Here is a 22,997-nt window from a genome sequence, read left to right on the forward strand (position 1 = left end):
TATGAGGGAAGACAAAGGCCAAATTCCCTTTAATCATCCATCATAATGAGTAAAACCAAAGAATATAGTTCTGATGTGCAAAACAAGATTACAAATTAGAAAGTGTATGTCAGAAAAGAGCCACTGAAAATTCAAATTTCCACCATCAGGGCAATTTAAGAATTCCCAGTCAACAGAAAAAAGTTACAAATGTGACTGGAAGAGGACATGTGTTTATTTTGTCTTAAGGCAATGTGAGGAGGATAGTTTGCGTGGCCAAAGACTCTCTAAGGATCACAGCTGGAGAACTGCAGAAAATAGCTGAGTCTCAGGTTCAGAAAGCCTCAACAAATTTATCAAACAGGACCTATCACCACAAGCAGCTTGGAAGGGTTTCCAAAGAAGAAAACGCACTTATCCAAAAACAAACTTTAGCATATTCATTTGCTAGAGATGACTGGACCTTCAAACAAGACTGGCTTCTATGGTCAGATGAAAGTAAAAACAGAGCTTTGTAGCAGCAAACACTCAAGATGGGGTTGGCGCACACATGAATAAAAAATACCCCATGTGTACAATGAAATATACTTCTGAATCTTTAATGTTGTGGGCCTATTTTTTTGAAGGTCCTGGACGTCTTGTTCAGATACATAGCATCAGGGATTCTGTCAAATACCAACAGATAAAAAATCTAAACCTGACTGCCTCTGTTAAAAATGTTATAATGGGCCATGGTTGGATTATCCAACAGGACAAACATCAAAATCAAAACTAAAATGTGTTACTTAGCACAAAATGCCATGGCCACCACAGTTCCTTGACCTGAACCCTATAGAAAATGAGTGGGGTGACTGAAGAGGAGAAGCACCAACATGGACCTGGAAATCTATCTGGAGTGATTCTGTATGAAGGATGGTCTCTGATCTTTTGTCATGTTCTTCTAACTCTTGAGGCATTATCAGAGCTGTTATCTTGGCACAAGGAGGTTGCAAAAAGTATTGAATAAAAGAGTATGAATAATTGTGGCGAAAGTGTATTCAAGAACAACATATGAAGAGTTCAGATGCAAAAGCCTCTAAATCCATCTGACATTTTTCTTTAAAATAAGCATTTTTATCAGGCTCCTATGAATAGATTGCTATGTATGTACCAGCACTTCTAATTGAGCTGAGTCCGGGATTTAGCCAGTTTAAAGTTAAAAGTATTTGATGGACGTGTACTATGTGTCAAAAGTATTCACTCAGCATCATTATCTCATTTTTGACTGAGGTGACATTTAGCTGGTTTTGCATCTGAACTCTTCATAAATTTTGAATATTCCTGGATTTTAAATTCCCCTCCATTTTAACTTCTTATTTTCCAATGAAAGCTTAGATTTTTGTACATATTTAAAATAAAAAAGGATTAACGATACAGATTTATTTTTACAGCCGTCTTTGATCATATTTACCAAGGGTATGGGTTTTTTTGTCTTTGCATAATTTGACAAAATTATTTCTTGACTGCTATCATTTTTTTTTTATTTAAAAAATAATATTTATTTATTTAAATGTAATTTAATTCCTTATTTTGTAAGAAATCCAACACAGCCTTTTCGGTTTCTTTCCTGCATTTGTGCATTTCAGCAAACATTTGCTTGGTAAAAGTTCTCTCGTAGCACACTGGGATGCTTGACTCTCTGCAGATTGCTGTTCATGTGTCTCAGACATGCACACAAACATGGCGGAACCCATGGAGCTGCTTTGTTGGGGAGGCGACTGGGACCTGCCGTCTGTGCACACAGACTCCCTCATCGTGCTGGTAACTACACTGGTTATACTAACGCTTGCGTTGTATGCATATTCACAATGTAATATTTAATAACGACCGTCGATGCATTTTTATACAGACGTGTCTTATGATCCGAATAGCTGTATCCAGCAGTTTAGATTCACTTTGATAAATAAAAGACTCGGGACACTATTTATCCGCCAGTTTAGTTGTCAACTGATGCTTGCTATACCGTAACTGTCATGCAAAAAACAGCTCGACTAAATTGCATTGTATTGGTTTGACTGGTTAATAATAGTACGCTGATATGTGTCGCACAGCTATGGGTTTGAAGGTCAGAGGAATAATACTAATAGAATCTGAGGGGTACAGGCTCTTTTTACACGCTTTTAACCTAGATTATAGATTATACAGACATGCTTGAGTTTTGTACTGGAGTGTGGCTTATTGTTTTGTTTTTGCAGCTGACTGCAAACATGCGTTCTGATAACCTTTTGCAAAAATGCATAATAAAAGTCCTAGTTACAGTGTAGCGCTTTAGTTATTATTATTAATATTTACGTAACCCTAAATCAATCGTCTGTTCACCTAATGTGTTTTTAATGTTCTATTTTAGGCATATGCAAAATTTTCCGGTGCAAATCTTGCAGTGAAGTCTATTGACTGGACGTGGAGGACAATTACAGGTCAGAAAGGATTGTTTTTTAATAATATTGGTACAAGAGCATGTTAAATGTAGTGAAAGTCTGGAATGTAGCCACAAGCATCCATGTCATTTTCCTAAATGTAACATTGTGAATACCAAACATTGCTGAAGTGCATGAGAGGGCAAAAGGACAAGCTCTTTGATGGTTAAACTGCAGCTGTCACGTTTGTCCCTCCACAGCATCGGTGCCACAACTACACTATGAGGGAACCACAGTCACAGAACCAACACAAATTCTAAACTACCTAAGAAAACAGGTAGAAATTCATATTTGTTGGCAGATTTTCTCATTTTGGGGGGTATTTTACAGTTTGTCAGTCATTGTTGCAGAAGATGAAACTAGAACCTGAGTTTTTTGACCAGCTAGCTATATTGTCCCACTTATTACATGATTTTACCAAATGAATTCATACATTAACATTGAAAATGGATATGAATTTATTTTAACTGAGTTTATCTGTAGTTGAGCATTATTCGACAAATCAGAATCTAGTTTTATAATAATAATAATAATAATAATAATAAACACAAGGTATGTTTGTTAGATCATTCATAATCATTTAATAAAGGTAGAAATAAAATAATAGATTATAAAAAGTAAATCAAAATGATAAAGTCCAATAATTAAATACTCTGGTCAGTCATTAGGTCTGACAGAGTGTTTTGACGACACGTCATCAATCGGCCATATTGGCGGCACTGAATGTAAACAGTGCCACTGATCCGAAATAAACTTGCATATTTTCCTGATTATTGCTTTTGAAATGGTCATTTATTATCATGTTTTGGGCTGTACTAATCGGTCGGACTGGGAAAAACATTTGGAGTACTATTAACTGCCAAACATTATAACAAATCAAGGAGAAGAGTGCTAAAACTGTCTGAAGAACAAAAGGTGTTTGTGGTTGGCCAGACTGAATCAGGATTTCGAGGGCAAGAATCTTGACAACATTCGTGTTTGTTCTTTTTTTTTTTTTTTTGGTCTGGTAGGCGAATATCTTAATTAATACTGCTTGTACACATATTATATATCTTATAAAATATTGAGCTCTTTCCTGCATACTAAAGTCCTTCTATAAATGATTTAGCAGCTTCTTTTAACAACCGTGGTTTAGACAGCATAAATTAGCAGAACAACATATTCAGTAGTACATTAACCGTGTAATCAGTGATGTTGTTTACATCTGAGTATTTCCAGTATGGCCGCACATCTGAGTAACTGAACAAATCATGACGTAAGTGCAAACCCTCTGTAGGAGAGCCAACTTTTGATGGTAATGTCAGGATATGAAACATGATGTGTTTGAGAAAGTGATTATGTTCTCTGGATTGTGTATTAAAATGTCAATAGATCATGTTGTGTAATCCACACAGAGATTCAATGCTGACTATGAGTTAACAGCTAAGCAAGGTGCAGATACGATGGCTTATATCGCCCTCCTGGAGGAAAAGCTGCGGCCAGCACTGGTGGGTCCATCTGCAGTTGACTTACTGATTTAGGTCATATTTCTGATCCTCATTAAGATGATGTCATGAATTAATTGTAGATTTGTGCTGTTAATTTGTAGCTGCACACATTCTGGGTGGACGCAGAGAACTATGCTAACCTGACCCGACCGTGGTTTACATCACATTCCCCGTTCCCCCTCAACTTCTTTGTACCGGGTCGACAGGCCAGCTTGGCTCTATCTCGGATCTTATTGACCAAAGCAGAGTCGCCATTGCTCAACATCACAGAAGTAGAGGGAAAGGTATAAGAATATCATTTTACGTCAGACATTAGCTGTCATTCATTGCCTTGAATTCATCTATTCTTTTTCAATGTCATGGTGAAATGGAAATGTCTGCGGTTCAGGAAAATTGTCCTCATGCGCAAAATCTGCCTGAAGTGGAGTGTAGAAAACAGAGGACCATGAAATATGTAACACAACAAATGTGCCGTTGTAGTTACGCCATTCCTCTTAATAATAAATATAAAATTTGTATTTAGTAATAGAATCTCTTTTAGATCTACAGTGAAGCCAAAGAGTGCCTGAATTTGCTCTCTCACAGACTTGGGAACTTCCACTTCTTCTTTGGAGACACGTGAGTTTTTTTATTCTTTCATCTCGTAATATTTATTATTTCTTTAAAGGGATAGTTATCCCAAAAATGAAACGTCTCCCTGGTGAAAAAACCAGCATATGCTGGTAGGTATGTTTTGATGCTGGGATGCTGGTTAGGTAGGTTTTGATTCTGGTTTAAGCTGGTCCTTTGCTGGTCCTTAGCTGGTTTAAGCTGGTCCTTTGCTGGTTTTTGCTGGTCATGTTGCTGGTCAAGGACCAGCATGAACCAGCAAAGGACCAGCATAAACCAGCAAAGGACCAGCTTAAACCAGCATCAAAACCTACCTAACCAGCATATGCTGGTTTTTTCACTAGGGCTGTAATCATTTACTCACCTTCAGGCCATTCCGAAAAGATATGACTTATTTCCTGCTTTTGTGGAGGATATTTTAAGATTGGTTATTCGCATTCTTCAAAATATTTTCTTTTGTGTCCAGTGGAAGAAAGAAAGTCATACAGGATTTGAGCAAATGGAGGGTGAATAAATAATTACAGAATCTTCTTTCTTTTTTTTTTGGTGAACTGTCCTTTTAAATGTAATCATCTTTGTGTATCAGCTTGAAGTTTACCATGTTTTCTGTCTGCCAGGCCTACAAGCCTGGACGCCTTTGTGTTTGGCCATATCGCCCCTCTTATTAAAGCCCCTCTACCCAGTGGGCAGCTTCAGAAGCACCTGAACCAACTGGATAACCTCTGCCAGTTCTGCAACACCATCCTTAAAAACTACTTTACTGATGCTTCTGCTGAGAAGAGAATGGACTGTAAGTAGTATGAACTCTGTCACAGCCTGTCCTATAGAACTATATTAATAACAAAACCGTAAAAAAACATAGTATTGGTCCTGCTCTGCTCTTTCTTTTTTTATTAGTTTATCTCAACCTCTCAACCTAATATGTTTGCTGTTGGTTCATATAGAATGAAATAATTTAACCAGACATTCGTGATTCATTACGTTTCCATTGCTTTCAATCCTAGACATTTGGCTCATAGCAGATGCTAAAAGACAGTTTAATAACAGCGTGATCTTGGGTCTCGTGGCTATTTTAAGTGATTCTCTTTGGCTGCACTCTGAATCTGCACTAACCTTTCTCCCATGTGCATAAAAACATCTGCTTTTCTTCAGAATCAGCGTCCTGTCGTCTTCTCTTTTCTCTGTATCTCTGCCCTCTCGCTAGGCTCTCCGACGGCTACCCATGATCCTGTCGATGCAAACCTCCAGAAACTGACACAGCTTGTTAACAAAGAGTCCAACCTTATTGAAAAGGTCTTGGCACGACCTGCTCATTCACTTCTGAATTTAATATCATTAGAAATTACAATTCCATGGTTAAAAGTATGTGGACGCTCTTTTTTCACTGTGGATTGAAACATGTATTTGCTGCTGTTCACAATTACACAGCCTCATCAGTGAGATCAGACTGACGCTGATATTAAATGATGGGATCTGGCTCACAGTCGATGTCCCAATTCATCCACTGGGATTTTTTAGTGATCAGTTGGGTTCAGGTCTGGGCTAGTCTGGGCCAGTCAAGAAAGAGTCCAACCAGACTTAATAAACCGTTTATTTACTTGCTTTTTGTCTAGGAGCATTTCTTGCTGGAAAAGAAAAGTCATGCAGCATTGTGCTGAAAATATTTGTCATAAGGAGATGTTGTCAAAAACGAATATAATTTTGAAAGTAAAAGACTGCAAAAATGCTACGGTAAAAAAAAAAATGTTAAAAAAGCAAAAAAGGTTAAACAGATCTAATGGGACATTTAATGTGATTTAACAGTAAAATTCTGTTAAATGTACTGTTGTTGACGTTCCATAAATTGACATTCCCAGAGTTCTCAGGGACAGCACACTTTTGATGGTTTTTCATTTAAATAATGGTTTTATATTAGAAGCTTCCACTATGGTCTTTTTTTTGTAATTCTGAGTTTGTATCTCACAATTCTCACTTTTTTTCTTGTAATTCTGAGTTGATGTCTCACAATGAGTTTATATCTTACAATGCTGACTTTTTTCTTGTAATTCTGAGTTTATGTCTTACAAAGCGTTTGTGTTTCACAATACTTACTCTTTTCTTGTAATTCTGAGTTTATATCTCACAAAGAGTTTGTATCTCACAATTCTCACTTTTTTTTGAGTTTATAGCTCACAGTTCTTATTTTTTGTAATTCTGAGTTTATCTCAGTTCTCGCTTCTTGTAATTCTGAGTTTATATCTCAGTTTGTATCACAATTCTCAGTTTTCTTGTAATTCTGTTTCTAGCTAACAATTCTCGCTTTTTTTCTTGTAATTCTAAGTTTATCTCACAGTTCTCACATTTTTTTTTGTAATTCTGAGTTTATAGCTCACAATTCTCTTTTTTTTTTCTTGTAATTCTGAGTATCTGAGTTCTCGATTTTTCGAGTTTGTATCTCACAAAGTTTGTATCTCTCAATTCTCACTTTTTTTCTTGTAATTCTGAGTTTATATTTCAGTTTGCATCTCACAATTCTCACTTTTTCCTTGTAATTCTGAGTTTATCGCTCACAATTCTCGCTTTTGTCTTGTAATTCTGAGTTTATCTCAGTTCTTACTCTTTTCTTGTAATTCTGAGTTTGTCTTACAAAGCGTTTGTGTTTCACAATACTTACTCTTTTCTTGTAATTCTGAGTTTATATCTCACAAAGAGTTTGTATCTCACAATTCTCACTTTTTTCTTGTAAGTCTGAGTTTATAGCTCACAGTTCTTATTTTTTGTAATTCTGAGTTTATCTCAGTTCTCGCTTTTTTTCTTGTAATTCTGAGTTTATATCTCAGTTTGTATCACAATTCTCAGTTTTCTTGTAATTCTGTTTCTAGCTAACAATTCTCGCTTTTTTTCTTGTAATTCTAAGTTTATCTCACAATTCTCGCTTTTTTTCTTGTAATTCTAAGTTTATCTCACAGTTATCACATTTTTTCTTGTAATTCTGAGTTTATAGCTCACAATTCTTTTTTTTTTCTTGTAATTCTGAGTATCTGAGTTCTCGATTTTTCGAGTTTATATCTCACAAAGTTTATATCTCTCAATTCTCACTTTTTTTTTTTGTATGAGTGTCTCACAGTTCTCACTTTTTTTTTTGTAATTCTGAGTTTATAGTCGCTTTTTCTTCTCAGTTATCACATTTTTTCTTGTAATTCTGAGTTTATTCTCACAATTCTTTTTTTTTTCTTGTAATTCTGAGTATCTGAGTTCTCGATTTTTCGAGTTTATATCTCACAAAGTTTGTATCTCTCAATTCTCACTTTTTTTTTGTAATTCTGAGTGTCTCACAATTCTCACTTTTTCCTTGTAATTCTGAGTTTATAGCTCACAATTCTCGCTTTTGTCTTGTAATTCTGAGTTTATCTCAGTTCTTACTTTTTTCTTGTAATTCTGAGTTTATATCTCACAGTTTATATCTCACAATGCTCACTTTTTTTTTCTTGTAAGTCTGAGTTTATAGCTGACAGTTCTTTTTTTTTGTAATTCTGAGTTTATCTCACAGTTTGTATCTCACAATTCTCACTTTTTCCTTGCAAGTCTGAGTTTATAGCTCACAATGCTCACTTTTTTTCTTGTAAGTCTGAGTTTATAGCTCACAATTCTCGCTTTTTTTTTGTAATTCTGAGTTTATCTCACAACTTGTAATTGATTTAAATTCAAATTGTGATATTTTGAGAGGGATAGAAGAAAGAGCTTTATTGTCAAGTATGTTTGCACATACGAGGAATTTGTTGTAGTGACCGAAGCTTCCAGTACAAAGAGACAACACACACAAATTGTGAATTGTGATAACTATTTCCACAAAATAAATTAATAAGTAAATAAATAATAAAAATGATACTTTTTATCTCACAATTGTGAGATTCTTAGAATTTCAAGAAAAAAACATTAGAATTGTAAGACATAAACTCTAAAACTTAAAAGGATGTTACCTGTATTTTTACAGTAAAGTTTTGGCAACCATTTTTTTTTTATTGTAAATTTCCAGGGTTTTTTTTAATGGTGTATGCCTGGTTGTATGCTTGATTTTATGAACCTGCTAAAACATGATGAGGCGGGTGTCCACATGCTTTTGGCTATGTACATGTATCTCACAAGCTCTTTTTACACATCTTTTGGAATGCACACTTGTCCTGTGGGTCTTATCGTCATGTATGTTTGTGTCACAGATGGATGACAATCTTCGCAGCAGTCCACAGCACAGACCGCACAGACATGAGACCAAACCCTCGGCCCTGGCCAGCGCGAGAAACTCGACCCCTTCCTGATAAACCCCTTCTATCTAAGCACTGACTTCACCATAATTTATTTATTTCCATTGAAATGAAAATATTTCCAAATGATATTTATAATTTAACATACTGATGACACTAGTTTTTCATGATAAAGATGCTGAAATGTTGGTTTGAGTGTAAGATTTTGTAACACAACAACATGAAGGACTTGTTAAATGGGCATTCTTCATCTGCAATATTTAAGAATCATTAGCACATGTGACAACTACGTATAGAAAGGGAAATGCTTTTTAGAAACCTAACAGCAACATTAAGCTGACAATTGATATACTTTAAAAGAAAAGTACTGTCCAGTTGAGTTGCATCATCCTTAATCAGTTTTTCATTGATTGTATAGAACTTAAAATGCACAAGCTGGCTTTCCAAATGCTAAATGTTTTGAGTGTTTTATGTTTTTATTTATTTTTCAACCCTGCCCAAACACAATTACATGCAAATTATAAGCCTTATGGTTTATATACTAGATGTTCAGCTTTTATTTCATGATTTCATAAAATAATCTAATTAGGAGTTTAAATTTATAAGTTTAAGGTTAATAACAGTTTTTATTTTAGCGCACATGGCTGGTTAACTATCACATACTGTAGTAAGCATGTCAAATCTGCATTGTGCCTCATTATAGCATACTTCTCTCTAATTTGATTTAATCTTTCCATTGATTTCACATGGTTATGTAATGTTCTACATTCTTGAGTTTTGTTGGAAAGGGATCTTGACATCTGATTTTGTGTACTGTGTATACATTTATTATTCTTTATATTCCTCTGGAGGTTTTATACATGCAAGGAATGCCTTAAAAGTCCAGTGCTGTGCCATGCCATCACACCTGACTGTTTTTTGATGTAATCGGTCATTCATTGTTTCAAAAAATTGTATATTTCAACATATGTCAATGTATAGTAATGTTCAAATATATGTACATATATGCAATAAAGTAAAGTTCTTTGAAATAGACTTCTCTCAGATAAATGGGGAGGAAAAACAAGTTAACATGTTTAACTTATTATATTGGTACATTTGGTTGTTTACACCAAACGCAAAACCCGCTACATTGTGTTTGTATAGAGGAAAGTACTGTAGCTAAATAGTGACAGACCGTAGGAACGTTTTAATGCTCTTTGAATGAACAATACTAACATGTTGCACAACTTTCCGTTCATTCATCGTTTAAATGTGCCAGTAATAGAGACAGCTGTAGGGCTGCTGTTTGGATGTCACATGGAAGCTATTACAACTCACCACTCCCCAAATATTCACATTCCCTCAACAAAATGGAAAGGACAGGACATTTTTTCCCCTTTGTTTTGCTAGCTATTTTCCCATCTGATGAATTAAGGTTTTACGGCTGGAAAGAAGAGGGGTTAATAACATAAAACCATATTAAATTAAATATTTGAGGTCAGTAATTTTTTGAAAAATGAATTTCTACTTTTATTTAACGATTGTTACGAAACGTTCTTTCAAATAAATGCTTATTCATGAAAGTGTATTATTCAAGAAAGACTCCTGAAAAATATATTATGGTTTCTACAAAATTGAGCAGCACAACTGTTTTCAACATTAGTGATTAAAGTGCCCGTATTATGGATTTTTGAAAATTACCTTTCACTCTAAGTGAATAAAAACATCCTGCAAAGTTTTAAATCTGAAAGCGCACTGTGTTATTGCCTCTCAAAAGAAGAGTCGACTCCGAGTCATTTAAACGAGTTGTTTTTAAAACAAATCCCAGGCTGTTTCATGTTTTAGTTCTGCGCCTATTATATTAATATGCCCCTGTTTCAAGTAATGCTTCTTACCTTTTCTGTTTTGTCTGTTTTCCAAGTTGTTATATAATCAACAAAGAAACGACATTTTACTTGTTTGTAATTTATATGCCCACTCAGACCGCTGACTTGTCTTAAATAATATTCTTAACATAGCGCCGGATAGGTTTCTGTTCTCCGTCTCCGGTTTGAATGTTTTATCTCAATTTACGCAGTCATTTCCCTTGAATCATCATGATAAATTATTACAGCATTTGACAGCATTTATATCCAGATGCACAGTTCTCCAAGAATAAACTGAACAATTCTGAGTCCGGTTGATGCATAAACTCAATACAACAACGTAATCCCGATCCAATAGGGGTTAGGGGTTCACACACCCTAACTGTCTTGAACCGGAGTGCGTAGAGTACGCATGCGCATCACAGAGCAAAACAAAACAAGCATTTGTGTTTAAAAAATGTTTTTGGAGAAAATGACCAATCGTTTCGCTAGATAAGACCTTTATTCCTCGGCTGGGATCGTTTAGAGCCCTTTGAAGCTGCACTGAAACTGCAATTTTAACCTTCAATCCGTTTAAGTGCACTATATGGAGAAAAATCCTGGAATGTTTTCCTCAAAAAACGTAATTTGTCTGCGCCTGAAGAAAGACATAAATATCTTGGATGACATGGGGGTGAGTAAATTATGAGAAAAATTTTTATTCCTAAAGTGGAGTAATCCTTTAAAAAATGTTACTCTCCTCCCTGGTGAACATACCAGCATACGCTGGTAGGTAGGTTTTGATGCTGGTTTAAGCTGGTCCTTTGCTGGTTTATGCTAGTCCTTTGCTGGTTTTTGCTGGTCATGTTGCTGGTCAAGGACCAGCATGAACCAGCAAAGGACCAGCATAAACCAACAAATGACCAGCTTAAACCAGCATCAAAACCTACCCAACCAGCATCAGCATCAAAACATACCTAACGGCATATGCTGTTTTTTTCACCAGGGCTGTACTCTGTAGCATGCAAAATACGTATTTATTTAAAATATACTAAAACAGAAAACTCCTATTTTAATTTGTAATTTAATTACGAAATAATTTGAAATAATAATCAAATGATATTCAATAAAATAGTAACTTTTGCTTCATTATTTCATTTTTTTATCAAATAAATCCAGCATTGTTGAGCCTATACATTAAAAATCTCACTGACACCAAACTTCTTAACATCTTAAAGGATTAGTTCACTTCCAACTGTTATTAACTTTTTTGTAAAGGGTGTTTGATCTTCTTTTTATGTTTACTTTGTAAACTCTGTGTTGGTACTTCTGCAGTGATGTAGGACGATTTTGAAGTTGGAGGAGAAAATGAGATGGCAGTTTTTAGACGTACCCTAACGGTCAAACAAGACAAAATGAGCGTTTCGCTAGATAACACCCTTTTTCCTTGGCTGGGATCGTTTAGAGGCCTTTGAAGCTGCATTTAACCTGCATTTTGGAAGTTCAAATTTGGGCACACCATAGAAGCTCATTACATGGAGAGAAATCCTGAAATGTTTTCCTCAAAAAACATAATTTCTTTACGACTGAAGAAAGAAAGACACGAACATCTTGGATGACAAGGGGGTGAGTACATTATTTATACATTTTGGTTCTGGAAGTGAACTAATCTTTTAATTCACCTTAATTCATCATTCCATCATTAATTACTCTCTTATCGACGGGCATTCAGAGTGCGCATGCGTCGTGGTACTGTTGCATCGATGACACGGAAGAAAAGAAATTGAGTAAAGTCGATATTATTTTTTTCTCTATGCACAAAAATATTCGCGAGGCTTCATGAAGTTACAACTGAACCACTGATGTCACATTGACTATTTTATCGATGTCCTTACTACTTTTCAGTGCTGTCTATGCAGTGTCAGAAAGCTCTCGGATTTCATCTTAACTTGTGTTCCGAAGATGCGGTTAAGGTCTTCCAGTTTGGAAGGTGAGTAATTAATGACAGAATTTTCATTTTTGGGTGAACTCTCCTTTTAATTTTTTGTTCATCAAAACATCTCTGATGGAAAAACATTTCAAAAGGTCTGAGTGACACTAAAAATATTCAGAAGCTTGGTTTCAGAAATACAAATAAATATACAAGTAGACTAATTTATACCACTACTACTGATCTGACAACAGAAAAATTGCAAATAATAATTTTACAAAACAGACACCAAACAACTTTATTAAATTAAGTGCTATCTCTACAGTATGTGGCCATTAAACAATAAATAGAATTAAAATGTGTTTTTTCATGCAAGTGACTGATTTTGACTGTCATACAGTGAAGCTTTTAGAGCAGAACAGAAAAAAAACATATGCACGTGATACTGTGGTGAAGAATTGGAAGTGAATACTAAAATCTCTCAACTGTTCATTTCCTTTTGCTTAGTTTGTGATTAAGCAAGATCCTGACCAGCAACAATTTCAAATGGAAAGTGCAGTGAAATAACCTTTTCCTACCAAATCAAGTAAATAAAGTAAACCACAGAAAAATAAATATTTTCATCACTCATTTGTGATGCCTTGCCCATCATCTCCAAGCACGTGTCTCCACCGAGGGAGAATTAAGCTATTAAAGCATATTATTAGCAGTGCCAACATCTATTCATTTTATTCAAACAACCAGGAAGCCTGTAGCTTCCAAAATAAATACATTGACTCTGAATATGAATGTCTGCACATCATGTGATCCAGGGGTTCATCATAAACTGTATAATAAGCAACAAAACTGGTCACATGCACTTTCTGTTTCATATATACAAAAACAATGCAACAGCTCCAAAAAAAAGTTTCTGGAGGGATTTAAAAGCACAGCTTCAAAAACAACCCTTCCTTTCACAAAACTAAATTAGCGTGGCCATTCATCCTTTTGTCCTGGATATGTCCTGGGCAGCATTTCTAAATTGCCTAAAACGCCCGGGATTTAGCGTTTCCTTTGGACGTGCTCTGTACGGTCTTCATTCTACATGTTTGTGTACTTGCATTGCTTTGATGGTTCTCTGTAGATCCCACCTACACGCATGCCATAATTGGTCGTGGATTATGTACAATGCATGCACGCTATTGGTCGTTACCTTCAGCATGAATGAATCAATAAGAAAACAAAGCCAAGACCAAAACATTTTTGGTAATTTAGAAATCTCGGCCAGGACGTGTCCGGGAAAAAGAGGGCGTGTGGTCACCCTGACTAAATATTTCTCATAATCTCATCAGTCACAGCATTTCATAGAACTGAGCAGTTCTTCATGTGACAGCACAATACGGATTCATTTTATTGCTATTAAAAAAGAATCTCTCGACTCATATTCTGTGGCACAAGCAAGCCCAGAGCTTTGAGACTTGTAAACTATGCCATGTAAACTAGCAGTGCTTAACAAACTCTGGCACCTCCATGGTCATTTTTAGTTCTAGATTCCCCGGCTGCTCTAGGACAAACACAGGGTGGCAGGGCTGAGTGAAGGTGTGTCGAAAAGTGCCCAAGAGCTGCCCGTTCTGAGCGTTGAAGAAGAATAGCCGACCCTGGCTGTAGTCCAACAGAGTGCCGATCCGCGCAGGTATGTCCATAACAAAGATGTCAGACTCCACACGGTCATGAAGCAGCTCAAATCTGCAGCTGGAGAGAAGAAGGGTTAATGAGACACAATAAATATGTCAAAAAATAAATATACAATACATATTGTATAACACAACATAATAAATATGTCAAATTGAATGGTAGTAAATAAGCCATTCTACAGAATTGGTCCAAAGTCAGAGGTGAAAAAAAAAATCTTTTTCCAAAAAATTTGTATGTATGCAAATTGTATAATATTCAAGGTACACATTTCTAGTAATTGTGCAGTTAATTCTCATTTTGTATTTTCAGAAAGTTTGGAATATTTGTCCTCTCCCCAAATTTGTCCTTACCGAAACACAGTAATATATAATTGAAGGGTTATTAGAAGGGTTATATATGATTAGAAGGGTTATATTGACCTATTAAGATTTTGCTTACATCTACATTGTAAATATATATATATATATATTTACATACATATTACAACATATATATATATATATATATATATATATACAGGTGCATCTCAATAAATTAGAATGTTGTGGAAAAGTTCATTTATTTCAGTAATTCAACTCAAATTGTGAAAATTAAATAAATTCAATGCACACAGACTGAAGTAGTTTAAGTCTTTGGTTCTTTTAATTGTGATGATTTTGGCTCACATTTAACAAAAAAAACACCAATTCACTATCTCAACAAATTAAAATACTTCATAAGACCAATAAAAAAAACATTTTTAGTGAATTGTTGGCCTTCTGGAAAGTATGTTCATTTACTGTATATGTACTCAATACTTGGTAGGGGCTCCTTTTGCTTTAATTACTGCCTCAATTCGGTGTGGCATGGAGGTGATCAGTTTAAATGCTGTAAACGATCACAGCTGAGAAAGAAGGGTCTTATGTAGCGTAATGATCTGCTATTTTAATACCCTAACTGTCTTGAGTCAGAATACACAGAGTTCAAGGAGAGAAAGACAAGATGAGCATTTGAGATCAAAAAGTATTTAAATTGTATTTTTTTAAATGAAAATAACCGATCGTTTTGTTAGATAAGACCCTTCTTCTTCGGCTGGGATCGTTTACAACCGCATTTGGGATCGTTTGACAGTCATCGTTTGGCACCATATCAGTCCATTATATGGAGAAAAATGCTGAAATGTTTTCCTCAAAAACAAACAAAAAAAATTCTTTACGACTGAAGAAAGAAAGACATGAACATCTTGGATGACAAAGGGGTGAGTACATTATATGTGAATCTTTGTTTTGGAAGTGGACTTTACAAAGAAAATGTAAAATAAATATATATTTTTTAACTTCATACATTTAAAAACAACAATGGAAAAAAAAAATTTAATATCATTTTCATAAGTTACAAATTAGGGGTTAGGGTTCAGGACAGCCACCTCCCACATGAAAGTACCTAATACATTATGATTTTATATATATGTCAAGCTTACTGATATATTTTAAATATTATTGTGGGTTTCAATAGATAAGGATCTTAGTAAACATCTAAGATTTGAATACTTAAATGCTTTCTAAATGTGTTTTTTGGCTGTGAAACAGCAGTTTGGACCAGTTCTGTATCATGGTCCATATATGCAATGAAATGTGAACACATTGATTCCAATGTAGAAATACCCTTTTCTGATGTGTTTTTGTCACCAGTGTTTAATGTATTACAGAACCAAAAGCGTCTGATAATAGGCACACTACTGATATTTAACTGGCTACGTGATCTCACTCACTGGTGCTTGAAAGTTTGTGAACCCTGTATAATTTTCTACATTTCTTCATAAATATGACCCAACTCCTGAAACTTTACAGAGAACCCAATCAAACAATTGAGAAAAAATACATACTTTATTTATTTTTTCTGGAAAATGATCCAATATTACATATCTGTGAGTGGCAAAAGTATGTGAATCTCTAGGATTAAGAGTTAATTTGAAGGTGAAATTAAAGTCCATCTGTTCAGAGGTGTTTTCAGTCACTGAGATGACTATCAGGTGTCAGTTGCCTCTTTTATTTAAAGAACAGGGATCCTGTGGGAGTCTGATCATGTTTGTGGAAGCAAGTCATGGCACGAACAAAGAAAATCTCTGAGGACCTCAGAAACAGAGTTGTTGTTGTTCATCAGGCTAAAAACGATTACAAAACCATCTCTAAAGAGTTTGGACTCCACAGTCCAGACATATTATGTAAAAATGAAGGAAATTCAAGACAACATTGTTACCCTCCCGAAGAGTGGTTGACCAACAAAGGTCACTCCAAAAGCAAGATGTTTAATAGTCCGCGAGGTTGCAAAGGACTGGAGGGTAACGTCTAAGCAACTAAAGACCTTTCTCACTAGACTAATGCTAAAGCTCATGAATCCACCATCAGGAAAACACTGAACAACCATGGTGTGCATGGCAGAGTTGCAAGGAGAAACTGCTCTTCAAATAAAAACATTGCTGCCTGTCTGCAGTTTGCTAAAGATCATGTGGACAAGCCCGAGGACTACTGGAGAAAGATTTAATGGATGGATAAAACCAAAATAGAACTTTTGAGTTTAAATGAAAAGTGTTATGTTTGGAGAAAAGAAAACACTGCATTCCAGCATAAGAACCATATCCCATCTGTGAAACATAGTGGTGGTAGTATCATGGTTTGGGCCTGTTTTGCTGCATCTGGGCCAGGACGGCTTGCCATCAGTGATGAAATCTGAATTATACCAGAAAATGTCAGGACGTCTGTCCGAGAACTGAATCTTGAGAGAAAGTGGGTCATGCAGCAAGACAACAACTCCAAGCGCCTAAGTCATTCTACCAAAAAATGTTTAAAGAAGAATAAAGTTAATGTTTTTGGAATGGCTGAGTCAAAGTCCGGACCTTAATCCACTTGAAATGTTGTGAAAGGACTTGAAGCAAGCAGTTCATAACCTGCCAACATCCCAGAGTTTAAGTGGTTCTGTACTAAGGAATGGGCTAAAATTCCTAGAAGCTGGAGTTGTCAGGAGTTGTCAGGAGTTTTCAGTAGTGACAAGAAACATTTAGCTGCAGTTATTGCTGTAAAAGGGGGTCACAACAGATACTGAAAGCAAAGATTCACATACTTTTGCCACTCACAGATGTGTAACACTGGATCTATTTTCTCAAAAAAAGAAATAACAAAATATATATTTTTGGCTCAATTGTTTCAGGATTTGTATGTAAATCTGATGATCTTTTTATCTTTTTTCATACAGTTGAGGTCAAAAGTTTACATACACCTTGCTCAATCTGCAAAATGTTAATTATTATACCAAAATAAGAGGGATCACACAAAATGCATGTTATTTTTTAGTACTCACCTGATAAGATATTTCACAAAGAACGCAAAATCATACAGTCATTGTTAGAAATGGTTCAAATACACAAAAAAGAATTTCTGGGACCTGAAGGATTTTTCTGGAGAATAGCAAGTGATCGACCGTTTTGTTTTGTTTTTTTTAAATAACTGATACCGATTATTTACATGTTTATGTGCCCGATAACCGATATGCAGAACCGATATTTATTTACTGTTATAAAGTAAATAAATGACTGAGTGAAATAAGTCCATACTTCACTTAGATTTTTTTCTCCTTAATCTTCATATTACAACAGTAAAAACTTTTTTATTTTTTTTATATTTTATTTTTTTTATTAATAAAATGCATCAGCTGCAACACTAAGCAAAACAAATGTAGAATGTCTAATGTTTTCAAATGGAGAAAATAAATAAAGGACAGGAGTCATATCAACTTCATTTTATAAGCTGTTTAATATAAAGAGTGAAGAATAGCTCACTGGATAATGTTAATTCACTGAAATATTCTCTGAAATATTGGAATATAACAAACAAAACATCGTATTTTATTGCATTTTTAAACTGGTATGTTATATCAGAATCACTAATATTTTGTCGTTCTAGATTCTGATAAAGCGCTGTTTACACAGAACTAGACTCAAACTGTGATCGCTCACGGAGATAATAAATAATTTCCATAGAGTTGTATATTTTTAGATGTGTATTCGCGAAATAATGGTTATATAGTAAATGTATATATGATGCAGGATGTTTTAAACAAGTGAATCTTGTTAAAAGTTACATGCGGTGGCTGTGCTGGAACATTTCCTGAGCATCAACCATGCGAGTGAACAGCAAAATGAAAGCGACTAATGACAACAGAGAAAATTTAATTAATTTTTATTTCCAACATGCACTCATTCATGGCTGTATTATGGAATTCAGGCAAAGTTAAGTCTTTATTGGGACAGGATTTGATGGATTATTTTAGCCGACTCCGACTTCACGAGACTAAAGATGAGCACATAGACAACACAGAGAGAATTAAATTCAGAGATTTCATTTCCAACATGTATTGATTTATGATTGTATATTATTTAATTCAGACAAATTTACGTGTTTATTAGGACGGATTATTTTACGTGACTCTGTGATTCGTCTCTATTTCTTAGATCCAAAGCTGAATAAACTAGCTACATCAGGCATTTATGTAACACATCTAATATGTGCATTAATGGCTGTTATGTTAAATGAAGTTTTACTAATTACAGCTAAGAAAGTGCTTTACCTATGCATGCCGTTGTTGTTGTCTCGTCTCCCCTCAGATGCGCTGAAATGGCAATCCTGCTGGTAATTCTCAAAACAGCGTTTATCGGTGAATCCGATATTACAAAACCAATAACCGGTTATGGTAAAATGCTTAGATATCGGGAAAAATATCGGTAAATCGATATATCGGTTGATCTCTATTCAGGACAAACAAGGGACTCATGAACAACTATCACTAAACAAAAAAACAGAGCTGTGGATCATTCAGGTAACAACACAGTTTTAAGAATCAAGCGTATGAAAACTTTTGAACAGGGTCATTTTTATACATTCAGCTATTATTAGCTATTATTATATATTATATTGTGTACTACATGTAAATATGTGAAATTTATGTGAAATATATTATTCAGGTCAGTACTAAATAAACAATAACATGCATTTTGTATGATCCCTCTTATTTTGGTAAAACAGTTAACATTTTGCAGATTCTGCAAGGTGTATGTAAACTTTTGACCTCAACTGTATTTATGTAGAAATATAAGAGTTCGCTAACTTTCAAGCACCACTGTATGTGGAATAAAACAGCTTTTTCTAAGTCTTCATTTCATATGTACATCACTTTTGTAGGTGTAAACTTTGGGGAAAATTACTTATTGTACCTTTAAAAGCTGTTAGAGCATCCCAAAACTCTACTGTATGTTCTCACTAAAACAAAATTCTGTTTTAAACAACTTGCTTTCACTAAAAAGCATCAATAGTATCATCTTTGTGCTCAGATTTTGTACAGACGCACTCATAAAATTGTTCTTTCCATTGGCTAGGACTTGAGGGGACCCTAGTTGCTGATTTGCAAACTCTAACATCATAGACGATGTACGCAGTACCATCACAGCTGTAGACAAGGGATTTTTCAAAGTACACAAGACTATTTAAAACTACGTTTTATGGAAGTCTGAGAGAACCTTTTTAACGAGAGAACAGATTTAATGAGAGAACATGTTTTTTGAGATTATTTATACCAAAGGGGCATTTTGATTGTTTTTGAGGGCACCAGTTAATTTACATCCCGATTGCCAAAGTGTGTCTGCACAGTGTTTCCACAGTTTGGAATGTGTGGAGTTACAAGATGTCCAACCAGGTTGTTTATTTCAACTGAAATGAACAGATAATAAATAAACAGTTTTTTGGCTGGGCAGAGTTTTAAATGTTGCGGGTCAGATTTTTTTTTCCATGACTTGATATCTGAATGGATATCCTCTTTTGGATAATGAAACACATGCACATACACATGCAGTGGCATGACATGAATGGGATACCTTATAGATGTAGGTACACAGTGCAGACACCAGGAGGCACTGTTCTCCCCAAGCGTGCTGGTTTTTGACACAGTTTGATATGCAATGCCGATGCGGTAGGCTTTGCACTTTGAGACCTCTGTTTCCCAGTAGTAATATCCAAGAGAAGGTAAAAGCTCACCCAAAACAGCTGGACATCTGGAAATGAATTTAAAAAAATGCATATATGCATTTGTGCATCACTGAAAACAGCATATGTCAGGTAGTTTGAGTTTGCAAATTAACATATAACAAACATTTTCTGCTTAATATTTTTTATTTACAGTGTTAATTTTGTAAAACAGTTTGAAATACTTACTCTATTATTGAGGACATTTTAGTGTAGGTGTCATGTGGGTACTCTACTGAGTTCCTGTCCTCTGAAACCTTCAGCACTGAGTTGGCCGTTTTGCTGAGGAAGTGGAACCTCGTACCTTAACATACAAAAACATTCACCAATCACCATAAAACAAACAAAATGAATATGTGTCAAATCCTGCAAAATCTTTGTGGGGAAACATCCTCATGCAAAATTCCTATTCCTATTGTAACAACTGGATTTTGTCCATTGACCTTTGCCAAGCATCAGGTAAATGTGACTGCACTTTAATAGGAATAATACAGTATGAGAGGCTCAGACTGATGTTGTAATAGAAGTGAATCTGACCTCTGGTGGAGATAAGGGCCGCCTCGCTCTGCTCACTGGCCCCTCCGGCATTCACTGATTTGATGTAGAAGAGGTAATTCTCATTGGGCTGAAGGAGGACCCTCTGCTCATAGCCTTTTATCCCTGATATGGATCTGTGTAAGGAGAGACTGTTTTCAGTAAGTGCGGATTTAACCTCTTTTTACCCTGCTCGGATGTGCACCCTTGAGGAATCTTGGGAAACCTCATCTGAGTGTTCAGTGGACTTGAGTATACAAGCTCTTAGTGAAATATGCTTCATCAGATATTTATAGTAAATGCTATCAATGGTAATCAATGAGTATATTTGATGTTATGTTTAATGTAGGGCTGTAGCTATCAATATTTTAGTAATCGAGTATTCTACCGATTATTCTGTCGATTAATCGAGTAATCGGATAAGAAGTCATTTTTCTTTATTAAAAAGCAATACTAAATATACAAAATAAGATAGCCTTCTTAAAATAAACAACTAATTTGTTTCCTTTTCAGAAAAAGTAAAATTTTTATTGCTGAAATTGCATATAATAATAACTGGGATTGTTTAGAGCCCTTTAAAGATGCTTTTAAACTGTATTTTGTATTAACTTGTATTTCTTTACAACTGAAGACAGAAAGACATGAACATCTTGGATGACAAGGGGGTGAGTAAATTACTTGTAAATTTTTGTTCTGGAAGTGAACTTCTCCTTTAAAATTAAAATGAGGACAAAAAATATACAAATAAACACTGATTCAAAATCGGGGTGGACAATATGACCAAAATTTTATGTCACGATATGAGTAATTTTATTTCACAGTGACTATATATTTCACTATATAGTTATTTCTGCTTTAAATAAGGTTTTAATGATATACACATTTTTGATATTTTAGAAAATGTCATAATTTTTGTCATCAGTGTTAATATCACAAAAAACTAATACTAGCCTAAATTCAAAAAAACAAAACTCAAGCTCATTGAAGACAAGTAAACAAGTGATTAAATAAGAATAAGAAACTTATTACAAGCAATAGGACAAAAAACTACAGAAGAGCAAATCACTGTGTAAATTAAAATATATATTTCTTCCTATTAGAGTTACAGAGCAATGAGAGATTTTTTCTCTTTTATTGTTTGATTAACATGAATGACACAGCAGGAATAATAGACTGCTGTCACTTTAAGAAATACCCAGATACAATATACTGTTACACGTGTGTTTTCTTTCTCAGCTGTTTGCTTTCACTTAAGACGTAAATTACTGTGTTTACGAGGATACTTGCAAAGACGGGCATTTTGACACATACAAGTGTGTGTTTTTATCCTTTCAAGGCCTATAAAGCGGCAAAAATAACTCCATTCAATACTCCCTCACTTTATGAGCACCATTTTCATGTGCCTGCCACTGACAGCGCTCAGAAACAATCTCAGACAGTGTGTGCATGCAGCAAAATGGGTGCTCTTCCTCTGCTGATTGCGTCAGTGGCTTAAAATCACTTGTTTTTAAACTGCAATGCTTTAAAACGTCTGCAAATGATATGTTTTTGTCAACATGTAGTACAGAAAAGCCACGTGTGCATGTAATAGTGATAGAGACGATAGTTTAAAACAAATTTCTACCAGTTAATTATGTTTACCAGTGTATAACCCACTCCTAATGCTAAATAATAATAAAAACGATAATAGTATCAAAAAATGGTACAATAACACTGATTAGAATTGTCAATTTTTGAAATCATGGTGACTTAGAATTAAAAAGATTAGGCAAAACATAAAAAAGATGGTATCACATTTAGCCGTTTTTCTGATCCCTAGTGGTGTTTATGCTTGTACAGTGAGCTGAGTGTAAGTCTGGTTAACTGTACCTGAGTCCCTCTCTTTCACATGCATATTGGCGGCAATACTCTATTGTGAAACTGTCCACAGCGCTGGGCTGAACGGCGCTCCAACGCAGCGTGGCCGTGTCCCATAGCACCGTGCACTGTTCTGTCTGGATCACCGGGACAGAAGGAGCTGGGGAAACACAGTGAGAGTTTTGCTAAATGTGAACACTACATATTTAATCTGAATTAAAACACTTTTGCATTTACATTTAGTCTCAGTGATCTCGAAAGGAGGCTCTACATGGTCGCCTCTCATTATAAATTGATATATTATGACATACATACATATGGCAGCATGACCTCTTGCTCTCACAAACATCATGC

General features: G+C 35.1%; 2 protein-coding genes across 3 annotated transcripts in view; one reads left to right on the forward strand and one right to left on the reverse strand.

The window, feature by feature from the left end:
* Positions 1–1,630: 1,630 nt before the first annotated feature.
* Positions 1,631–9,803, forward strand: mtx3 (metaxin 3). 2 transcript variants are annotated; one of them, XM_051109837.1, is made up of 9 exons: positions 1,631–1,779; positions 2,366–2,435; positions 2,636–2,712; positions 3,830–3,922; positions 4,024–4,206; positions 4,464–4,540; positions 5,149–5,321; positions 5,736–5,824; positions 8,728–9,803. In XM_051109837.1, the coding sequence occupies exons 1-9, from the start codon at positions 1,687–1,689 to the stop codon at positions 8,824–8,826; spliced, it is 954 nt and encodes a 317-aa protein (XP_050965794.1). In that variant the 5' UTR covers positions 1,631–1,686; the 3' UTR covers positions 8,827–9,803. The 2 variants fall into 2 exon arrangements, with proteins under 2 accessions (XP_050965794.1, XP_050965795.1); XM_051109838.1 differs by lacking the exon at positions 5,736–5,824.
* A 2,822-nt stretch (positions 9,804–12,625) lies between these two features.
* cmya5 (cardiomyopathy associated 5) overlaps positions 12,626–22,997 on the reverse strand; it is a 21,131-nt gene continuing 10,759 nt past the window's right edge. The window contains exons 9-13 of the mRNA XM_051109824.1: positions 22,656–22,803; positions 20,790–20,923; positions 20,442–20,556; positions 20,105–20,281; positions 12,626–14,259 (exon numbers count right to left, since the gene is read on the reverse strand). Coding sequence (XP_050965781.1) covers positions 14,007–14,259; positions 20,105–20,281; positions 20,442–20,556; positions 20,790–20,923; positions 22,656–22,803 — 827 coding nt within the window. The 3' untranslated portion in view covers positions 12,626–14,006. The remainder of the gene's footprint in view (positions 14,260–20,104; positions 20,282–20,441; positions 20,557–20,789; positions 20,924–22,655; positions 22,804–22,997) is intronic.

Source organism: Labeo rohita, chromosome 5 (assembly GCF_022985175.1).
Source record: "Labeo rohita strain BAU-BD-2019 chromosome 5, IGBB_LRoh.1.0, whole genome shotgun sequence".
Taxonomy (NCBI): Eukaryota; Metazoa; Chordata; class Actinopteri; order Cypriniformes; family Cyprinidae; genus Labeo; species Labeo rohita.

Coding starts and splice junctions, on each gene's coding strand:
- mtx3 (XM_051109837.1), top strand. CDS start 1,687: ATGCACACAAACATGGCGGAACCCATGGAGCTGCTTTGTTGGGGAGGC. Junction 4,207..4,463: donor TCACAGAAGTAGAGGGAAAG/GTATAAGAATAT, acceptor AATCTCTTTTAG/ATCTACAGTGAAGCCAAAGA. Junction 5,322..5,735: donor TGCTGAGAAGAGAATGGACT/GTAAGTAGTATG, acceptor CCCTCTCGCTAG/GCTCTCCGACGGCTACCCAT.